The sequence below is a fragment of the Cervus elaphus genome, chromosome 8 (assembly GCF_910594005.1).
Source record: "Cervus elaphus chromosome 8, mCerEla1.1, whole genome shotgun sequence".
NCBI lineage: Eukaryota > Metazoa > Chordata > Mammalia > Artiodactyla > Cervidae > Cervus > Cervus elaphus.
The window spans coordinates 6,156,072-6,178,575 of NC_057822.1; the positions used below are offsets into that span (position 1 = coordinate 6,156,072).

Genomic DNA, 22,504 nt, shown 5'->3' on the forward strand with positions numbered 1-22,504 from the left:
CCCTTTGGGTCACATCATGGTCCAACGTGGCTGCTGAAGCTCCAGCCACCACACACATTCTCAGTCGTGGAAAGTGGGAAAGGGATAAGGGGACCTACTATAGCTATCTCCTTTTAAGAAAAAGTCCTAACTGTCAACTTCTGTATATCAGTGGCCAGCACTTAATCCCAGGAGGCTGGGAAATAAGAGTCTTTAGTTGGACATATTGCCACCGTCAATAAAGGTGGGTCCTGTTATAAGGAAAAGGGGGGAAATAGATGTTTGTTGTTTGGTCACTCAGTCGTGTCCGACTCTTTTGTGACCCCATGGACTGTAACCTGCCAGGCTCCTCTGTCCATGGAATTTTCCAGGCAAGAATATTGGAGTGGGCTGCCATTTCCTTCTCCAGGAAATAGATATTGGGTGGATATAATTCCAACTCAAAAAGACTGTCCCTAGTAAGGAACACGGAGGAGGGTGGAGTCCGGGGAGAAAGGTTTGAGCAGGTGGGTACAGTAGGATGGAGAGTTATATTCTAGAAGCATGTCTCTTGGGTGGAGAGGAGAAAGGGTTTAGAGGAAGGCTTTGGGGAGGCCTAGGCTGGAGCCAGGGCAGTGGGCACAGAGCGGTCTCTTGGGGAATGCACCCCCACCCCCCCTGACAGACCCCTCCCCCCTCCGCAGCGATCCCCTCCGCGCCCCAGGCCGTGATCTCCAGTGTCAACGAGACCTCACTCATGCTCGAGTGGGCCCCGCCCCGGGACTCGGGAGGCCGCGAGGACCTGGTCTACAACATCATCTGCAAGAGTTGCGGCTCGGGCCGGGGCGCGTGCACCCGCTGCGGGGACAACGTGCAGTACGCCCCCCGCCAGCTGGGCCTCACCGAGCCGCGCATTTACATCAGCGACCTGCTGGCCCACACCCAGTACACCTTCGAGATCCAGGCCGTGAACGGCGTCACTGACCAGAGCCCCTTCTCGCCGCAATTTGCCTCCGTGAACATCACCACCAACCAGGCAGGTAAGCGGCTTCGGATGCGGGCTCCCCGGGCGGCGCTGTGCCATGCTGGGCCAGACAGGTATCCTGCCAGCTCTCGTTAAAGACTCCCTCACATCTGCAGAGCGCTTTCCTCTTTTCCAAGGCTGTTCATGTGATCCGGCCACCTGGGAGAATCAGTGTTACCTCTTGGCTATGGTGGCATTTATCATAATCACTGCCATTTGTTGAGCATGTATTCTTGAAGACGAAAGTAAAGCTGCTATAACAAAAGGGCCCGGTGTTCAGTGGCTCCAAGAACACAGAAGAATGTTTCTCTCTCGTGTAAGAGTCCAGGGGTGAGCAGGCCAGGTCAGCAGGGGCAGCTCTGATCCACCTGGAGTTTCAGGGACCTGGCTTCCTTCTCTCTTGTCTCACGAGCCTCCACGCTCCTCGTCCGCCTGTTCGAAGCTGAGTCGCGGGCTTGTCTGCTCTCTGACCTGTACAAACGGGAGAGACAGGAGACCGGGGCAGCGGTATGTTTTAAGCAAGGTAGGCAGAAGCGGCGCCTCCCACTCTTGGGCACGGTCCACTGGAAGGAACGTGGTCTCGTGGCCTCCCCAAGCTGCAAAGGAGGTCGGGAAACATCATCTCTCCCAGCCTAACTTAAACCTCCATCACAACAGCAGGTGAGGAGACAGACTTCAGTGGCCATCTAGCAGTTTCCACATGTGCTTTTTCTGAACCTTCAGCCCCCTCCAGTCTAATTCCAGCAAAACTCTTCTCCCCAGGCTTACCTTTAATAATCCATCTGTGACCCCCATGTCCCCACCCCCATCTTCTGCCCTGGTTTCCTTTAAAACAAAAAAAATAGTTGCCAAATGATGCATCCCACCACCTCCCCTCACCTCCCCTCATCCCCCTTCACTCCACGGCACTCAAGCTTCCAGACGCACCTCTCCACCAAGGCCGTTGTCCTCAGGCTCACCTGGGACCTCCAGATGGCCAGGTCCAGGAGACCCTTCCCAGTCTCATCCCCATCCAAGGGACACGTGAGATTTTCCAGCATTTCATGGTTCCTGCAGTTCCTTCTGAAGACTGTGGTTGGCCTTCTGAGTGTGCGCCTTAGTAATTTACTCAGCAGTCTTTGCAAGGCCCTGCTGTGAGTGTGGTCTGGGGCCCATCTAAGTGGGGCGAAGGGAGACCAGGCTCCAAGACAGACAGTGAGTGGGCTGGGCATCCAGAGATGGAGGTCCAGGAAGCCTTCCAGGAGGGGGCAGAATTTGACCTGCAGTTTGAAAGACTCACAGAGTTTTGAAGGGCTTGATGGAAACAGATGGGATTTTGAGAGGAAGAAAAGGCATGCACATGCACATGGAAGGAGAGGCGGCAGCCAGCTCCACCTGGTTGAGGGGTGTTTTTATACATGACCTCACTGCCACCCACCCCCCGGCCTCCAGGAGTAGGAGGCATCTGTGTCCCCATTTCACAGATGGTACTCAGAAAAGTTGAGTCACAAAGCTAGGCAGGGTGTGAGGCAGGAATTGACTAGGTCTAACAGACTCCAGTGCTCAGCACCATCTATGGTGCCTCCGAGGAACCGTGGACTGGGGGGATCTGATGAGTGTCCATGTGTGAGTGTGCATACTTCTGCTACATCCGAGCTTGAGTTTGTATGCCTGAGGGTGGCTCAGCCCATCCGTGTGTTTGTGTCATAGAAAGAGCATAGTCATGTTTGTGAGTGCTTGTGGTGTTGCTGGGCCGAGAGGGCACGTTTATGAGTGAATGCTGCAGCCCTTGTAGGCTCACGGGTGCATTTAAGCCCGCCTCGGATGGGGGTCCGGATGGAGCTGACTCAAGGCGGGCAATCTGAGAAACCCCTCCAACGCCAGCAGCTGTTGGCAAAGACACGCGGCAGATTATGAAGCCTTGGTTCCGAGTCTCTCCAGGTTGACAAAGCCCTTGAGGTAGGGAAGCCCAGGCTCCCAGTGCGGGGTGGAGACGAGGGAACTCTTTTCAACTGGGAGAAGCTAGAAATTCCCCAGAGTCCCTGGAGTTCTTTCCCTAGGTGTGCAGGCCTCCCCTGTGACCATTCGGGATCCCCAAGAGTCAAACTGCCTACTTAACAATGCTCAGCTTGCTAGCAGCAAGGGCTGCTGGAGTGGACCCCTCCTGTCTGGAGCTGGAAGTTCCCAGAGAATAGAGGTGGGGCAGAGTGGAAATGAGGGCCCCAGAGAGGAAGGTGCTGGGGGAGCCCTCAGGATTAAAGGCAGGAACAGTGAGTAACAAGCCCTGGGTTAGTCGCAGGGGAACCTGAGTTTGAAACCCAGTTTTGTCATTCCTTTGTTTTGTGACTTTACTGTATTGGTCAGATATTGCTGCGATAACGCTGTATAACAAAACCACCCCCAAACCCAGAATTTTACCATAATAACGTTCATTTCCTCACTCACTAGTCTGGGCATCAGCTAGGGTTTATCTAATCTGCACCAATCTGGGCAGAGCTCCAGAATGTGGCTGAATTGGGTCAGTTCTATGCGTCTCCCCATCCTCCTTGGACTAGCAACTCCCTGGGCTTGTTTCTCTTGTGGTGATGGCGGGAATGTAAGTGGCCGAGCGATATCAGGCCACATAAACCCGTGCCACCACCTGTGGCACAGTGGTCCACAGTGAACACAGCCTGCAGGGCTCCTGGGAAAGGGTGTGGGTGTGAGGTCCTGTTACAAGAGAGGTGGAGCTGAGATCCGCCCTCTAACCCATCGCACTCAAGAAAATCACTTCCTCCCTTTGGACCTCAATTTCCCCACCAAATTGTGCATCAAAAGTCCATGAGAGGGACTTCTCTGTTGGTCCAAGAGTTAAGAATCTGCCTGCCAATTCAGGGGACACGGGTTCCATCCCTGGTCCGGGAACTAAGACCCCACATGCCATGGAGCAGCTAAGCCTGCGGGCCACAACTGCAGACCCTGAGCGCCCTGGGGCCCGTGCTCCACAAGAGGAGCCGCTGCAGGGAAGGCCCCTGCGCAGCAATGAAGCGTAGCCCCCACTACTCACACCTGGGGAAAGCCCGCGCACAGCAACGAAGCCAGCTCCGCCAATAAATAAATAATTTTTTTAATCTATGAAAGCTTTTCCAGAATGCAGGTCCCCTGACCCCACCCCAGACCTGCTGGATCAGAACCCCAGGAATAAGCCCGGGGAATCAGCACTTTTCACAAGTGGCTCAGGTGTTCCTTACCATTAGATTTGGGAGGGTAAAATTTAAGTGAATCCAAACCCCTGCTGAGAAAGGTCTGTATAGTCAAAGCTATGGTTTTTTCCAGTATTCATTTGTGGGTGTGAGAACTGGACCATCAAGAAGGCTGAGTGCCGAAGAATTGATGCTTTTGACCTGTGGTGTTGGAGAAGACTCTTGAGAGTCCCTTGGACTGCAAGGAGATCCAACCCAGTCCATCCTAAAGGATGATCAGTCCTGAATATTCCTTGGGAGGACTGATGCTGAAGCTGAAGCTCCAATCCTTCCACCTGATGCAGAGAGCAGACTCATTGGAAAAGACCCTGATGCTGGGAAAGATTGAGGGCAGGAGGAGAGGAGGGTGACAGAGGATGAGATGGTTGGATGGCATCACCGAGCCAATGGACATGACTTTGAGCGAACTCCAGGAGACAGTGAAGGACAGGGAAGCCTGGCGTGCTGCAGTCCATGGGGTCGCCGAGTTGCACGTGACAGCAACTGAACAACAAAGCCCTGTAAGCCCTGGGGCTTTCTGGGCCATAACCACTCTTTCCCCATCCTCTTTGTTCCAAGCCCCAGGATAAGCCCCACTCTCTCTCAGGCATCCAGAGCCCAGCTGAGGGCTGTGCAACCACACACACCCTCACCACATCCTCCCCTTCTGCCAGAGGAGGAAACAGAGGCCCAGAGAAGTGGAGCCATGTATGTAAAGTCCCACTACTAAGTGGCCTCAACTAGGGTTTGAACCCAGAACCGTGTGACTCCAAGTCTACACTGGAGAAGACATGGCTCCTGCCATTGAAGATTTCTGCTGTGGTTGGGAAGATGAGACCTGGATGTAGTTTATGTACAATAAGGCATGAATGAGGACGCAAGGAGGGGCCTGGGAGGTGAGGGAGAAATCATTTCCTCCTAGGGAATGGGAGAAAGGCATGCCATGAAAGGCTTCCTGAAAGAGGAGGCATTTGAGCTTATCTTTGAAGAATGGGGGGGTCTTTCCTGGTGGCTCAGACAGGTAAAGGAGCTGCCTGCATTATAGGAGGCCCAGGTGCAATCCTTGGGTTGGGAAGATCACCTGGAGTAGGAACCCACTCCAGTATTCTTACCTGGAGAATCCCATGGACAGAGGAGCCTGGCAGACTAGAGTCCATGGGGTCACAAAGAGTCGGACACGACTGAGCTGCTAACACTTTTACTTTCTTTGAAGAATGGAGAGGCTTCTAACAGACAGAGATGGACTCAGGCAGGGAAGAAGGTATCCTGGGAGAAAAGAATACAGGAGGCAAACTGGAGGGGAATTCTCCTTTGTCTTCCTCTGAGGCACTAAGCTCCTCTGCCACAGGACCTTTGCACATGCTGTTCCCACTGCTTGGGATGCTTTGCGCCTTTCCCCCTTCCTCTTGACCTTAGCTCATCTTCATTGACCATCCTGACTCGGTCACATGCCCCCAGCACCACGGCCCTCAGCTTCCTGTGGCTGAGATTTTAGTCTCGTGTCTGTGATCATTTCGTTCCTGTCTGTCTCCCCAGCGTCAGTACTCGGCAGTACACTATGGGTCCCTTCCCCTCACTGTGGTTTTCCTGGTGCCTAGATGGGGGCACACCGCAGTGGGTGCTTCGTGAGCAGCTGCCAAGGGGTCTAGAAAAGCGTGGAGTGAGGAGAGGCGTGGAGAATTCCGATGATGCTGGAAAATAAGGCCGGAGACTGGATTTCCAGACAAATGCATTCAGTGCTCGGTTTTAATCAGACCCTAAAATTCAATATATAAATAGCTAGCTCATGGCCTTAAAAGGAAAAAGTATTTCTTTGGGGCAAGTGATTGGGGCTGGCTTGTACTCCCTTGGCATTCACGGGGGCCAGAGCTGTCTTCTGACTTCATAAAGCCATCACGCTGACTTCGAACCACACTCAGCCATTCCAGAACGCCTTTCTGCCTGTGTTCACAAGTCCTCTTGGTGGGGAATGGGGGTGCCCAGAGGCAGGAGACCAGGCTTGGCTGCATGTCCCCACTTGAAGGTTTAGGAAACAGCATTGGCTGAGGCGCGTGCCTGGGCTAACTCAGCTGGGACAGGGGAGGAGGCAGGGTTCAGTTTGGCTGTGCAGAGCCCATGGTTCTCAACACAAAAATACAAGACAACACGGGGACAGATGGGGAGAGGGAAGGGGAGCCTTGGCGAGGGCGTCAGAGAATCGGAGGAGAGCCTCTCTCAGGAGGTGGCACGGGAGCCGAGATCCAGATGACAGGGCGGAGACAGCCATACAGACCTAGGTGCATGCAGCACCTCAGCCACAGGGGGCTGGCCCTCTAGCCTGCCTCAGTACTCTGGGTGGCCCTCCAGGGCTGCAGCGGACTCACTCTCACCCCAAGCAAGCCCTGACGAGCCGCGTCTCTGCCTGGTCCCAGGGGTGGAGAGAAGGGTCTGGGCTTTGGAATCAGGCAAACAAACCTGGTTTTGAATCAAGCCTAGCTGCTCACAGGCACATAGGCCCAGACAGGTCACTTAGCCGGCATCCGATCACATCTTCCTCCTGGGTATCACCACACTCGCCTGTGGGGTGCTGTGAGCTCAGGCTCTGAAGGTGCCTCAGAGGCTGCCTGAAGTGGTCAGTACTCAAAAAGCAGGGATCGGGACTTTCCTGGTGGCCCGGTGGTTGGGACGCCACACTTTCAATGCAGGAGACGTGGGTTCGATTCCTGGTTGAGGAATTGAGATCCCATGGCCAAAAAATAAAAACACAGGAAATCTAAACACACACAAATCATCCTATATTCACTCTAATCATAATAATAGCTCAATTTGGCAAGTGTTTATTATTTGCCAGATAACGAAGTGCTGGATGATAAATCTCCCCAACCTCAGTAGGTCCTGTTATTCTTTTATCTTACAGGTAAGGAAAGGCAGGAGTTAAATGACTTGCCCACCTTCAAGTCACTGACAGACCCTGAATAATGACATCACTGCGTACTCAAGGCTCAGTGCTGAAACTGGAGCCAAACCTTCTGCAGAGGTGGGGCAAGCCGTGTGCCTGGACCTGCCACACCACCGCTTGGCTGAGGCAGTGCAGCCTTTGGGGCCACCCATACTGAACGACCCGTTAGGAAGATTCCCCCATCGTCATGTCCTAGGGAGTCATGGGGGGAAAAGAGGCATCAGTGCTGGGCTTGACAAACTCCACCCTCACGTAGCACGCCCCTTTCCAAGCTATGGGATCAGGCTGTCTAGGGACCCTTACTTCCTTGAGCCTCAGAGTCTTCCCCTTCCAGATGGACATGTTTTCATCATCCCAGCTTTCCAAGATCGTTGCCAGGTTAGTAATAATGTGGTAGAAGCCCTGGGCACAGTACATGGTAGCTGGGCTTCGAATGAAATCAGAAGTTGTGTTAGGTTCCTGTTGCTGCTGCAACAAGATGCCGCAAACTTAGCAATGGAGAAAGAGATGTAGTTTTTGTCTTACAGTTCCATGGGTCAGAAGTCTAGGCTAAACTCAAGCGTTCGCAGGGCTGTGTTGCTTGCTGGTGGCCTCACTCGTTCGGGTGTTAGCAGAATTCAGATCCCTGTGTTTGTAGCAGAGACATCTCCGTTTCCTTGCTGACTGTCATCTAGGAGGTTCCCTAGCTCCCAGGGGACTCTCTCTGGTCCTTACAGAGACCCCACCCCACCCCACCCCCGCCGCATCTCAGAAGCAGCAACCGGGCGTCAAGTCTTCCTCATACTCTCACTCTCTGGCCTGACTCTCATCTGGGAAAGATTCCCTCCTCTTTTAAAGACTCAAGTGATTAGACTGGGTCCACCTGGATGATCCAAGATAATCTCCCATCTCAAGGGCCATAACCTTAATCACATCTGCAGTGTCTTTTGCCATGTAAGATAACAGATTCACCAATTCCGGGATTAGGTCGTGGACATCTTCGGGAGCTGTGATCCTGCCTATCACACCCGGGAGGTAACAGAGGTCAAATTAAAAAACACATTAGCATCCATCCAGTGCAAACACCTCCTTTTATAGGGAGGAAAACTGAGGCCCCGGCAGCTTCCTAAGTGCCTGCCCAAGACCATGCAGCAGGTGCTTGGCGGAGCTGGTCTCCCACCCCCTGGCCTGCTGTCACAGCCTCTGTCCGTAACGTCACTCCACGCAGCTTTCTCACGGAAAAACTTTCAACTTTCCGAAGCCCTTTCTACCAGCCGTGTTCGCCTCTGATCCTTTCGCCCTCCTGTGGAGTGGGCACAGAGTGGCTGGTCTCCAGAACTGGCATGAGCAAGTGCTCACCTACTTCTCTCTCTAGGGGTGGAGAGGATCAGAAAGAGACAGAACAAGAGAACCCCCAGTGAGGCCCATGCCTGGGGAAAGGAAGAGAGAGGAAGAGGGCACTTCCCTCCCCGGGCCGAGCCCTCTGCACGCATCAACCTCTTTCATCCTCCCAAGCGTTCTGCAGGGGGAGGCCTTGCCCGCCTAGACTCTCAGCTGAGATTGGTTTGGCTGCCTATGAGAGCAAGAAAAAGAACAGATAGCCGCTGCCACAGTAAGGCTGTTTAACAATCAACCGTAAAAGCAAGAAGCACTTATCTAGCTTGTGAGTCTCCTGGCTGGATGGGTCTTGGCAGGGAGCAATCGTATGTTTGTGCTTCAGCTACTCCGGGTCGCTCAGCAGTTCTTTGGATTTTGTCAGGGCTCTATTGCATGTTTGGGGTGGAGTGCTGTGAGCTAGTCAAGAATGGCCCTGGCAGGGACTGCTGGGGCAACAAGGCTGCTCCATGTGTCTCAGCCTCCAACAGGTCAGCCTGGGTCTGTTCTCACAGCCATCAGGTACATGGGAGGGCTTTTTCAAGCCTCTGCTTATATCATATTTACTTAAATTCCACTGGCCAGAGCAAGTCACACAGCCAAGCCCAAAGCCATAGCCAGAGGGGGATTACACAAATTCTAGGACAAAGGTTGTAGATATAGAGATGCAATTAATACAACCTGTCTACATAGTAACTTAGACCAAATGGAGATTTATTTTTCTTATGTGTAAAGGATGTCAGAAAACAGGAGTTAGGGCAACTGGATGGAATCATTAGAGATTCAGACTCCTCAGCACACAGTTTCTTGTCCTTATAGCCCAAAATGGCTGCAAGAGCTCCAGCTATCACATCCATATGCCAGGCAGCAAGATGGAAGAAGAAAAGTGACAAGGGTAGGGCTCCTTCATTTTAAAGAGACTCTCTAGAAGTCCCACACTTTAGCTTATCATTCATTGGCAAGCACATTGTTACATGGCCACTTCTAGCTGCTGAAAAGCTTGAGAAAGTGTAATCTTTTATTAAGGAAGAATGTGCTCAGTGAAGAACCAGGATTCTGTTAATTTGAGAAAGGAAGAATGGATATTTGGTAGGCAGTGGATACTGTCTGCCACAACCCATTTTACATTTTAGCGGGGCTCAGAGGAAGGGGTAACTGGCCTGAAGTAATAGTGTCACCTGAGCATAAGAGATGGGACCTGAACCCTGGATGTTGCTCCTTCTCCCCTCTTCCACCGTCACCACCACCATTCATGATCCTTTGCTAAGCACTCAGCTACTCACAGCGCTGTTTGAGAGTCTGAGTGGCCCAGACAGTGACACATGGCTGATGTACCCAGATCCTTTACTCTGGGCCAAGCCCTGTGCTAAACACTTTAGATGCAGGTCTTCATTTAACCTTGCCAGCATCCTTGCCACTGTCCCCACAGAAGGCTGAGTTAGGTCCCCTGATTCGAGGTCCAGGCTCTTCCCCCCTTGCTAGTCCAGATGCTGGGGTGGGACCGGTTCCCACTGGGTGGCCTCAGATGACATCAGGGGTGCTTGAGCAGCCCACTAGGGGGTGGACCATTGGATGTTTCCACAACATGAAGCCCAGAGCCAGACCTCAGCCTGCTCAAATCACATTTGTGGATAGGGCCAAACAACCAGGAGAGAAAAACAACCTGGGTTTTCGAGTCAGGCAGACCTGGGTCCTGATCCCAGCCCCACTGCTTGGGACCTGAGGCACCCTGGGCAGGAGACATTGATCTGAGTCTCTCTTTCCTCATCTGTAAGATGGACTCTGTCTGATCGTGTGGCACCAGGTGGATACAGCTAAATCGGCAGTGAGTCAAGGGAAGAGTGAATGAGCAGGTGAACTGCCCCTTGCCGCCCCAGACAGGAGTTCTTCTCAGGTTTAAGGGAAAGAATAATAGTATCTCCTGGACCAACTTTTTTCCCCCTCCAAAATATGTTCCTCAGATTACTGGTTCCAAAACACAATAGCTATTATGTGAAAAGGGCTTCCTGTGCGGCACTAGTGGTAAAGAACCCACCTGCCAATGCAGGAGATGTAAGAGATGCAGATTCGATCCCTGGGTCGGGAAGATCCCCTGGAGGAGGGCATGGCAACCCACTCCAGTATTCTTGCCTGGAGAATCCTATGGACAGAGGAGCCTGGTAGGATCCAGTCCATAGGGTCTCAAAGAGTCGGACACAACTGAGCAATGCATGCATCACACAAGCCATATAGCCTTCTCCTGGATGTTGCCTGAGGCTACGAACCCCAAGGTCAGTGGACTCAGCCGCTGCTGAAAGGGCTAAAAAATGAGAGCCAGCCTCCCATCCTCCCTCCTCTCCTCTTCCTTTCTTCCTCCACCAAGAATCGACCGAGTGCCTGCTCTGAGCTACATACTGTTCCAGGCACTAGGGATAGACTGAACAAGAGCCACAAGGCCCCCGTCTGCAGAGAAGACTGTTCATGCTATAAAGAAAAGAGCATGTGGCCTGGTCAGTGACTGCGGCCGGGCTGGTGGTCAGGAAGGGCCTCTCTGAGAAGGTGATGCGACTTGAATGACGAGGAGGCACTGGTCATGGAAGAGCTGGGGGAGGAGGTTTCCGGGCAGAAACACCGTGAGGCCAAGGCCCCGAGGCAAGAATGACCTCAGTGTGATCAGGGACAGAGAGGCAGCCAGTGTGGGTGGCGCTTGGGAGCCCGTGGGTTTTATTCCCGGTGGAATCCACGGAGGGCGTGGGAAGATGTCAGGGAGGCAGTGGGGTCTGAGAGTCTGGGGTTTGGGGTGGCGTCTCTGACCCCCCCCAGTGCCAGCGACTCTTTCCCTGCCCCTCTAAGCTCATGGAATCTTCTGGTGAAAGGGCAAATACCGAGTGGGGGTCTCTTTCCTTAGAGCTCAGCACTGAATGAGACCCAAACCCACACCCTCTTGCAGTAGCCAGACCCACAGGCCTCCCGACTTCCTGCCTGTCAAAGGACCCTAGTCCCAGAAGACCCCAGAAACCCCCTCCTCCTATTCCTTCAGGCCCTGGGGGAGAAAGAGGCTCACAGAAGGAAAGGCTCCTTCTCCAGGTTTCAGCTGAGGAAGAGACTGGAAGTTTCCCCCCAGGGCTTGCTGGGGGCAGCGGGGCCCCTGACCACCTGCTCCCACTGAGCAAGGCCCTGCCCGGCTGGCCTCCCCCGTCCCCTCTCGACCCCCGCAAGCCTCTTTTGTGCTCGCTCCCTGGGGCTCCATCTTCTTGCAGGGGTCACGGGGCGCCCCTGACCCCACCTCCCTGCCGGTGCGCCCGGCTGGTAATTGAAAATACCAGAATTCCCTAAAGAGCAACTCACAGGGCAACCTGACACCTCAGGGTGGGCGGCGGGCAGCCAGGAGGGATGGGGGATCGTCCAGCTGTTCCCTTTTCTCCGCCGTTAATCCCCCTGGATTCCAGGAGAAAGGCCAGCCCTCGCTGGCCCGCCTTGATCGTCTTCCCGGCGAATGCCTCCTCCTTGCCACACCCAGGGTGACGGGGCTTATGGGATCAGAACCCGGGTTCGCTGCCTGTAACCCAAGCCTACCAGCTAAGCCCACCAAACCCAGACCCCCCTGACCGTGGGCGACCTGCCTCCACCAACAGCTGAGCGCCCAGAGCCAGGATGGCCGGGTGGGCGGTGGGCCACGCTGTCCTCAGAGGCCCGCTGAGACCCCCTGGCCTCCAGACCTCCGTGGTCAGCCTGCCTCTGCCACAGCCAGCGGAGAGGACAGGAGATGGATGTGCGTGGGCCTGGGTTCACATCCCAGCTCCGGGGCTTGGTAACTTTGGGCCAGTTTACCTCATACTTCAGTGCCTCCACTTCCTCATCTGTGAAATGGGGATAATAATAATACCAGCCTCATCGGGTTGCTGTGAATGTTAAATGACTTAATTGATGTAAAGCATTTGCCGAAGTGCCTGGCGTGGAGTGAACAAGGAAGTGTCAGGTGTTAGCTGTGGGCCTTCCTTCTTGTGTGTGTTACCACCCCTACTGCAGACGTCCTATGGCCACCCAGGGCCTCGGGGATAAAGCCTAAGTCTGGAGGTCTGGCCCCCACCTGCCTCTGCAGCCCCGTCCCTATGCCTGTCCCGAAACTACTTGTCCCACTGCGTCCGGACTCTCCGAGCCTGCAGGCCCCAGAAGACTCTGGCCTGGGCGAATGAGAGGGCAGTCTTGGGCACAAGTCTCCAGGCACAGCTCAGCTCCTCACTAGCCGTGACTTTGAAGTCATCATGCCTCTCAGAGCGTGTGTGTGTGTGTGTGTGTGTGTGTGTGTGTGCGCGCGCGCACGCACGCTTAGTCGTGTGTGACTCTGCAACCCCATGGACTGTAGCCGGCCAGGCTCCTCCTGGACAGGAGCCTGGACAATGTAGCCCCCATTGTCCATGGGATTCTCCAGGCAAGAATACTAGAGTGGGTTGCCATTTCCTTCTCCAGGGAATCTTCCCAACCCAGGGATCGAACCCATGTCTCCTGCCTCAGTTTCCTCTTCTGCGAATTGCAGCTATTAACCCTCACCCCACACTGTTATTGAAAGGCTCGAACAAAGCTCAGGTCAGCTGCTCAGTGGCCAGCGAACAGGGACACACCCCCAATCACTCACGGCGCTGACCAGGTGCCGGACACCACACTATGCGTCCGAAGTGTTTTCACTCCTCCGTCCTCAAAACAGCCCTGACACGTGTAACCATGAGGCTCACTTTGCAGATGAGGAAACCCAGATGCTGAGAGCTCTGACCACCCCCCAACCCCCCACCCCCAGCTCTGGGGGTCTATCAATTTCCTTGTTAATTTCCAGTGTGCATTTACTTGGAATCAGGCTGATCTCACGGTAACAAGAGGTGTGCTGCTGAAGAGCCTGAGGGCTAGTTCCAAGGGCTAGCCCTCCACTGCCTGGCTGCATGAGCCTTGAGCAGGTCACCAAATAGCTCCAAGCCTCAGTTTCTCCATCTGTAAACTGGGGATGTTAATAGCCCCCAGCTCATAGGGCAGTTGTGAGAATGCTGTGTTACACTTGTGTCTGGTTCTTTGGTGGCGGAGGGGGGGGTGTTGTTTATCATGTGGGATCTCAGTTCCCCAACCAGGGATTGAATCCATGCCCCCTAATTGGGAGCACGGAGTCTTGACCACTGGACCACCAGGGAAGTCTCTGCTGCTGCTGCTAAGTCGCTTCAGTCGTGTCCAACTCTGTGCGACCCCATAGACGGCAGCCTACCAGGCTCCCCCGTCCCTGGGATTCTCCAGGCAAGAACACTGGAGTGGGTTGCCATTTCTTTCTCCAATGCATGATAGTGAAAAGTGAAAGTGAAGTCACTCAGTTGTGTCCGACTCTTAGCGACCCCATGGACCACAGCCTACCAGGCTGCTCCATCCATGGGATTTTCCAGGCAAGAGTACTGGAGTGGGGTGCCATTGCCTTCTCCAAGGGAAGTCTCTACAGCTGTGTTAATAGGTGTTAAGTGCCTGGAATAGGGCGTGGCACAGAATAAGTACTCAGAAAGAGTTAGGTTAGCGGCTTTATCCTTGTTATGATTATACTCATGCACACAGCCCTGAAAACCCTTCAAGTGACTTCATGAAGCATGAATATATGTTGCTTTGTCCTGCTGCTTACTGTCTATGTAGCTTCAGGCAAGTCACTTTACTGTGATTCTCAGTTTCCCCATCTGCTAAATGGGCTGAAGGAGCTCTGCTTCACAGGTAGCTGTGAGGATTAAATGGGCTCGTGAATGTCAAAGGCTTAACACAGTGCCCAGCTTAGCAGGTGCTCAATAAACAGTGGTTAGTGAGGCAGGAACAAGGAAGACGGAGTCTCCTTGTTTGACTAAGGAGGAAACTGTAGGGAGTTCAGCTCAGTCGCTCAGTCGTGTCTGACTCTTTGCGACCCCATGGACTGCAGCACGCCAGGCCTCCCTGTCCATTACCAACTCCCGGAGCTCACTCAAACTCATGTCCATCGAGTCCGTCCAACCATCTCATCTTGTCATCCCCTTCTCCTCCTGCCTTCAATCTTTCCCAGCATCAGCGTCTTTTCCAATGAGTCAGCTCTTCGCATCAGGTGGCCAAAGTACTGGAGTTTCAGCTTCAGCATCAGTCCTTCTAATGAATATTCAGGACTGATTTCCTTTAGGATGGACAGGTTGGATCTCCTTGCAAGGAGGCAGGTCTCTAATCTTCCCAAGAAGCCTGCTGCCCCGTGGCGGGACAAGAAGCTGAATTGAGGGACAGACGAGCTCCCTTGGGGGTGGGGGGTAGGGCAGATGCAGAAAGAACAGAGGACTTCAGGGACACCTGGTCCAGGCTCCAAGTCCTTGTTGTGGGTGATGCCACCCCTTCTAGGATGTCTCGGGCCCATTTTTCGCAGCTCCTTGAGGTGCTAGAAGGAAGCCTGGACCTGCTCGGGCCCACGCTGGCCCCTCCTGGGCTGATGCAACTCCAGGACCAAGGTCAACCAGGAAGGACAGGCAGGTAGCATTTGAGCTGCAAGCTCTCTGGGATCTTCCAGCTGTGCCCACGGTGCAGAGGAGGAACCAGGTCCAGAGAGGGGGGCCGCCTGCCCAAGGTTGCCCCAGCCTGGTTGAAACCAGGCTGATCTCACGGTAACCAGAGCTGCACTGGTGAAGAGCCTGAGCTACCAGTTTCAAGAGTCAGCCCTCCACTGCCTGGCTGCATGAGCCATGAGCAGATCACTGAGTAGCTCCAAGCCTCAGTTTCTCCATCTATAAACTGGGGATATTAATAGCCTGCAGCTCATAGGGCAGTCAGTTCGCAGCAGGCCGGAGAGCAGGCCCTGAGTCTTCTGACCGAGAGACTGCTCCCTCCACCCGGGGGACGAAGGGGCGGAGACAGAGCAGGAAACAGATGATGCATCTCAAGTGCTCATCCTCCAGGACCCCCTACCCGTCCCTGGCCTACGCTCCTGTCGGTGTGGCCAGAGCCCCTGCAAAGCAGGATTTGGGTGGGAGGAGAAGAGTCAGCCTCAGCCTCCTGTGATAATCGCCAAGATGGTTGAGACAGGGCATCCGCTTGTCGTGGACCCACCCAGGAGCCAGGAGAGATTACAGGAGGTGCTCCCCCAACCCCAGTGAGTCCTCAGCCCCTCCTGGGACCATGAAACCCTCAGGCCCAGAGAGCTGAGGGGGCTCCCCACTCCAGCCACGCCATAGGGAAGAACCAGGCCAGAATTCCTGGATGAACCCTGCTCTGGGAGCAGCAGACCTGGGTTCAGACCCCAGCATCCCCCCGGATGGGCTGTGTGATCTCAGGAAGCCTTGTGCGACTCTGAGCTTCGGGAGCTGAACCTGTTGGTGGGGCTAATACAGCCCCCTCGTCAACAGTCAGCTCAGGACACACGTGCGTGAAGGGTCCGGGGCCACGGCCAACACGACGTAGGTGCTTTGTGCAGGTTCATTCCATTTAAGAAGAAGGCAACTAGCACGGGGGTGGGGGGGTGCTCTGTGAAAGGAGTCAAAGAAAGCGCTACGAGCTTGACTTCACTATGACCCCGGGGCAGCTTACACCCCTCTCCAGACCTAAGCTTCCACATCTGTAAAATGAGGGAACGGGACTAAATTATTTCTAAGGGTCCTTCCAGCTCCAAACACAACCTCCTGTGACTTCTTGTCTCGTTCATCTAACTCCCCTCCATGAGGGCGCCAGCAGCCCTGCAGGGAGGGATGGGTGAAGTTCCCATAACATGCAATTAACATGTTAACATGCACGGTTCAGTGACGTCATAGTGCGGTCACAATGTGGGCGCTTACCACCTCTACCTACTGCCAAAACATGCTCATCACCCCAGAAGAAGACCCCAAACCCAGCATTCCCCATGCCCCCTCACCCAACCCTTGGCAACCACAATCTACTTTACTGTCTCCATCACCTTATCTATTCCACACAGTTGGCATCCGCCCTTAACTTAGCACAGATTTGAGGTTTATCTTTATCATAGCGTATGACAGTGCTTCATTCTCTTTTATGCCTAAGTAATATTCTGTTATATGTGAATGCCACAATTTGTTTATTCATTCATCTGTTGATAGACATTCATCTGTTGATAGACTCAGCACAGCACACCTTTTGGCTGTTGTGAATAGTACCGCTGTAAACATCCATATACAAATATTTGCTTGAATAGCTGCTTTCAGTTCTCTGGGGTATGTGATTAAGAGTGGAATAGCTGGATCATAGGGTAATTCTATGTTTAACTTTTTAAGGAGCCACCAGACTTTTCCAGAGTAGCTATGAACTGATTGATTGATTGATTTTAATTTTTCTTTTTCTTTTATTTTTTAAATTAATTTATTTATTTTAATTGAAGGCCAATCACTTTACAGCACTGTGGTGGTTTTTGCCATACATTGACATGAATGACATTATTTTTATATATTTCTTTTTGGCGGTCAGTTTTATTCATTGCTATATCCCTCCACCTAGGAGGCACTCAATGTAAATTTCTTGAAGGAACGAATGAATCTCCCACCTTCTCTGCTTCCCTGTTCTGGAGCCCATCACCATGTCTAGGGACTCCATAGACCGTAAGCTTCGAGAGAGAATGAATGACATTAGGTCCAACCCACCCGGGGCCAGATCAGAGAAGGGGCCCAGCGGCTCTGTCTTGACCTGACGTGGCCGAGCTTCTGAGGGTGTGGCTGGAGCGGCCGGCGTCCATAACCTGAAGGTGGCCCATGAGAGCAGCGCCCATGGCCCCTCACTCTGTCATCGCCTGCGGATTGGCTGTGTGACTTAGGCCAGATGCCTCCCCGTCTCTGGTCCCACAGCTGTCTGTTGTCTGGGCACCTTTGAGGTCGGCTCAGAAGCTGCACCTTCCCGTGCCTGCCCCGCCCCCTGACCTCTGACCTCTCTTTCAGCGCCTTCGGCCGTGTCCATCATGCACCAGGTGAGCCGCACCGTGGACAGCATCACCCTGTCGTGGTCCCAGCCTGACCAGCCCAACGGCGTCATCCTGGATTATGAGCTGCAGTACTATGAGAAGGTACCTGTGTTCCCGGGCGCTCCCCCCGCCCCCCACGTCACGCAGGGACCGCCCCCCCCAGGCTGGTCTCTGGGCTTCTACCATCCGGCCAGACCAGGCAGGCCGGTGAAGCAGAAAGAGCCCTGGCCTCAGCTCTGCTCCTGCCCAGCTATGAGACCTCAGGCAGGTGCCTTGACTTCTCTGAGTCTTGCTTTTCTGGTCCTAGGCATCAGGCCACAATCTCAGTAAAATGCAGTGGTCATGGCTTTTCCCTACCAAGACCCTTTCATCTGGACCCTGAAGGGCCTGGTGTTCTGAAAACTGGTTTTCCCAAAAGCCGCATTTCTGAAATTCTAATTAGTGGTGTATCCATTCTGAAGCAGAGATTTGAAACTGCTCAAGAGAGCTTCCATACAGGGAGAGAGAACGGAGCCTCCAATCCACGTGGCTCTGATTCCAGGTAAAACACCTGTTTGCATTTGCCCGAGTGCCCTTTGTATGGGGACAGGGGTCTCTCTTTGAGCTTTTAAATCAGACCCCCATGACTCCCTCGGGGACCCAGGGTTGGAAGCCACTGGTGTCAAAGAAAGAGCTGTGGACAAGGAAGGAGGAACTGTAGGTTCAAACCGCAGCTCCATCCCTAACCAGCTGTGTGTGACCTTGAGCAGGCATCTTCTGCTCTCTGAGCCTCCATTTCCTCTCGTGTCAAACACAAATGAGACCACCTTTCTCGGGTCAGAGTGGGGGGGTCGCTGTGCAGGTGAAGGAGAAGAGGCAGATGTGGTGCCCAGTACAGAGGCAGCGGGGGACAGAGCAGCTGACCATCAGAGGCCCAGGGAACTCTTGACTGATGGCTTTTTCACCTGCTCCCTGAGGCCGTCCCAGGGAGCCACAGAGACCGCCCCTGAGAAAGGGGTCCCTGAGCCCTCATTCAGACTAAGGTGTAAATGACTATAGGATGTGCATTAGTTAAGGGTAAGCCCACTGAAAAACAGAAAAGAATGGAAAGGCTTTCCCTGACTGAGAGGGAGGGATGGAGGCAGTTCCAGCCAGCCTGGCTGGAGCCCCGCCTTCTGAGGCCCCGCCCAGTCCTTCCGCCTTCTGAGGCCCCGCCCAGCCCTTCCACTCCGTTAACTCCTGGCTCAGCTGAACTCTGGTGAGTCTCGGAGGTTCAGCAAACACCTGTCCAGCCTCACCCAGCTGGCTTGTGATCGTTTCCTTGCTCATCCCCTCCTCAGAGCAGTGCATTCCAAGAGACCAGGGACCACAATTGTCCTGTTCACCACGTTCTCCCAGGGCCCTGCGGCTGCCTCCAAGGAGACACTTGATAAATGTTGGGCAAATGAGCAAGTGAGTTCCTTCCTCCCTGCAGTCTTGGTGGAGGGTGGAGTCCTTGCCTTGTCTCTGCCATGACCCCCGCCTGGCACACAGTAGGCACTCCAGGTGTTGTTGGTCGGCCTGAGCCCAGATGATGGGAGGCAATCAGCTTCTCCCTCACTGCACCATGGAGAGGCTTGAGGGAGCTGGGCACCCAGCTTCCAGGGTGGCTGGACCAACTGCTGTCAGGCCCAGGGAGCCTCTGGCTTTGCAGAAGCCAGCCTTCCCACCCGCTCTGGCAGGGATAGCTTAGCAGCCCAGAATTTTAAAAAAAAAAAAAAAACTAATTAAGAAGCTTTATGATTAAATGAAACTGAAAGTGTTTGTCCCCAAAGACGGGAGCGGAAATGAGAAATCCCAGTGCGGGTCCTGCCTACGACCCATTTCCTACCGAGACGGGAGGGGCTGGGGAGGCTGACGGAGGTGTGAACCCGAGGCAGCTCTGCCCTACTTTCTGCAGCTGCCCAGGCATCCCCAGGCCCCTGCCAGGGGTGCAGGACCAGCAGGCCCTGCAGCTGCTGCAATTATCCCCTGCTCACCCACTATGTGCTGAGGGTATCACCTCTGGTAACCCCATTCCTCCTTGCAGCAGTGCTATTCATCCCATTAGACAGGAGGGAAAACTGAGGCAAGCAGTTGTGTGAGTGTCCAAGAGCACCCAGCTGCTAAGTGGCAGAGCAAGGATTTGACGCTCTGCTCTTACTCTTCACCTGGCCCTCCTGCCTCCCAGCTTTCTCCCAGAGATGTTCTAGGATGACTGTTAAGAGGTGGATGGGACCAGACTCTGATGGAGAATTCTAGGCACAAGTGATGAGAGCGGGGCAGACCGGAGGTACAGCTGTCAGCCCCTCCTCCCAGGGCCTGGGTGCAGAAAGAGGCAGCTGGGCTCTGCCAATGGGGAGATAGACATCAGTTCACTCAGCATTCGCTGTCATCAGCTTTGGACTGGGCCCTGAGCTGGATGCTGGGGTTATGCAGAGTAACCAAGCTTGCCTGGAGACCTGAAGACTTCACAGTTCAGTTCAGTTCAGTCACTCAGTTGTGTCTGCTCTGCGACCCCATGGACTGCAGCACGCCAGGCCTCCCTGTCCATCACCAACTCGCAGACTTACCCAAACTCATGTCCATTGAGTCAGTGATGCCATCCAACCATCTCATCTTCTGTGGCCCCCTTCTCCCACCTTCAATCTTTCCCAGCATCAGGGTCTTTCCAAATGAGTCAGTTCTTCACATCAGGTGGCCAAAGTATTGGAGATTCAGCTTCAACATCAGTCCTTCCAATGAACCCCCAGGACTGATCTCCTTTAGGATGGACTGGTTGGATCTCCTAGCAGGCCAAGGGACTCAAGGGTCTTCTCCAACACCACAGTTCAAAAGCATCAATTCCTTGGTGCTTAGCTTTCTTTATAGTCCAACTCTCACATCCATACATGACCACTGGAAAAACCGTAGCCTTGACTATATGGACCTTTGTTGGCAAAGTAATGTCTCTGCTTTTTAATATGCTGTCTAGGTTGGTCATAACTTTCCTTCCAAGGAGTAAGCGTCTTTTAATTTCATGGCTGCAGTCACCATCCGCAGTGATTTTGGAGCCCCAAAAAATAAAGTCAGCCGCTGTTTCCACTGTTTCCCCATCTATTTGCCATGAAGTGATGGGACCGGATGCCATGATCTTAGTTTTCTGAATGTTGAGCTTTAAGCCAACTCTTTCACTCTTCTCTTTCACTTTCATCAAGAGGCTTTTTAGTTCCTCTTCACTTTCTGCCATAAGGGTGGTGTCATCTGCATATCTGAGGTTATTGATATTTCTCCTGGCGATCTTGATTCCAGCTTGTGCTTCATCCAGCACAGCATTTCTCATGATGTACTCTGAATATAAGTTAAATAAGCAGAGTGACAATATACAGCCTTGATGTACTCCTTTTCCTATTTGGAACCAGTCTGTTGTTCCATGTCCAGTTCTAACTGAGTTGTGGATGTGACTGGAGATGGAAGACTTCACAGTCCAGGGGAAAAGACAGGTTTGGACACAGTCATTAGACAAGATGTGATACAAACCATAGAAAAGCCAGCAAAGTTTTCGGGGGGCACCAAGGAAATACCCATAATTCTGGCATGGATGAGAGGAAGTCTTCATTTAAGTGACAGTTGAGCAGAACCTTGAAAGATGCTAAGAGTTCACTAGACAGACAAGTGATGAGGGTGGGGTTTTTCTGGGCAGTAAGAACAGCCTGTGCAAAGGCCCCAGGGCAGGAATGTGCTAGCTGCCTTCAGTGAACAAAGAAACGTGTGGAAGAGCCACAGGAACGAGGGAGAGATCAGTGGGGGAGGAGCTTGGGGAGGGAGGCGGGTTGGGTTGTGGTGGGTCTTCCAGGCCTTTAGGGTCTGGACTCAATTTGATAGAGTCTGATAGGAAGCCATCAGGAGATTTTGGAATGATGTGATCTGATTCATATTGCTTTAAAGATTCCTATAACTTGCCACATGGAGAACAGACTGCAAGGGAGGTCCCAGGGACACAGGTAGACCCAGCACAGGGCTCTCATGGGATACCAAGTGGGAAATGGGCGTGGCGTGGAGTTGGAGGGCTGGCAGCAGAGATGCGAGGAGGACCAATTCAACCAGTATTTTGGAACTCAGAGGACCAGGGAAGCGTGAAGGATGACTCCTGGTGGATGGTGGTGCCTTTTCCTCGGGACAGATGTAGGTTGTGTGATTTGCAGGTATAGGTTCGGTACTTGCCAGGGGTATGTGTGCCTAGCTGCTCAGTCGTGTCTGACCCTTTACAACCCCATGGACTGTAGCCTGCCAGGCTCCTCTGTCCATGGAATTTTCCAGGCAAGAATCCTGGAGCGGGTTGCCATCTCCTCCTCCAGGGGATCTTCCCAACCCAGGGGTTGAACCTGCGTCTCTTGCGTCTCCTGCATTGGCAGGAGGGTTCTTTGCCAGCGGTAGGGAGGTGTAGTCAAGAACAGACAAGTGTGCAGAGGACACGGAAGTGAGAGGTTAGGATCCAGGAGAGTGGCCGGGTCTAAGAAGAGAAAGAAAAAGTTGCAGATGAACGTCTCAGAGGAGACACCAGCAGAGGAGGGGTAGGAGGAGAATCAAGAGTGGTTTCTGCCCCGCACCCTCGGTAGGGCTGTGACATCCCCGCACCACCTCTGCCTTCACGAACCAGCCCCACTTGGCGAGGCGCGGCCAGGCTGCTGGTGGGGAGATTTATTTCTAGGTAAGCCGGCTCTCACCGGCACTTCAGAGTCCTTCTGGTGCCTGCCATCGATTTCTTTAACGAGTGCTCCAGATCCTCCCAGGTAGGGAAGTCCGAACCGAGCCCCGCCGTCGTGTGGGCCCCACCCCCCAGCCTTCTTCAGAGAGGGCGCTTTTGGAGCGGGTTCTCGCTTGGCCTTTCCCCAGCTCCACGGGGATTTCCCAGCCTGCCCGGAGCCCGGAGCTGACAACCGCTTCGCAGGAAGGCTTCTGGATGCCGCTGACGAATGGCGTTGGCCAGACCCGGGCGGGCCGCTCCCATTGGCTCCGGCGTCCCAGGGGAGGTGGCCTCCTTTGGCAGCCGCCCCAAAGCACACAGGTTCACACTCCCCTCGGCTCCCCCAAGAGCTCAAGAAGAGTCATTTGTGAGGCGGATGGGCCCGCGTAGGCCACATCAATTT

The 22,504-nt window shown here is 53.7% G+C and overlaps 1 protein-coding gene across 2 annotated transcripts in view; it reads left to right on the top strand.

Annotated features, from left to right (window-relative positions):
- The window catches only part of EPHB2 (EPH receptor B2), a 213,226-nt gene that overhangs the window by 158,237 nt on the left and 32,485 nt on the right, over positions 1-22,504 (top strand). For both annotated transcript variants that reach the window (XM_043909168.1, XM_043909169.1), the window contains exons 5-6: positions 663-998; positions 17,356-17,480. In XM_043909168.1, the coding sequence (XP_043765103.1) occupies positions 663-998; positions 17,356-17,480 (461 nt within the window). The remainder of the gene's footprint in view (positions 1-662; positions 999-17,355; positions 17,481-22,504) is intronic.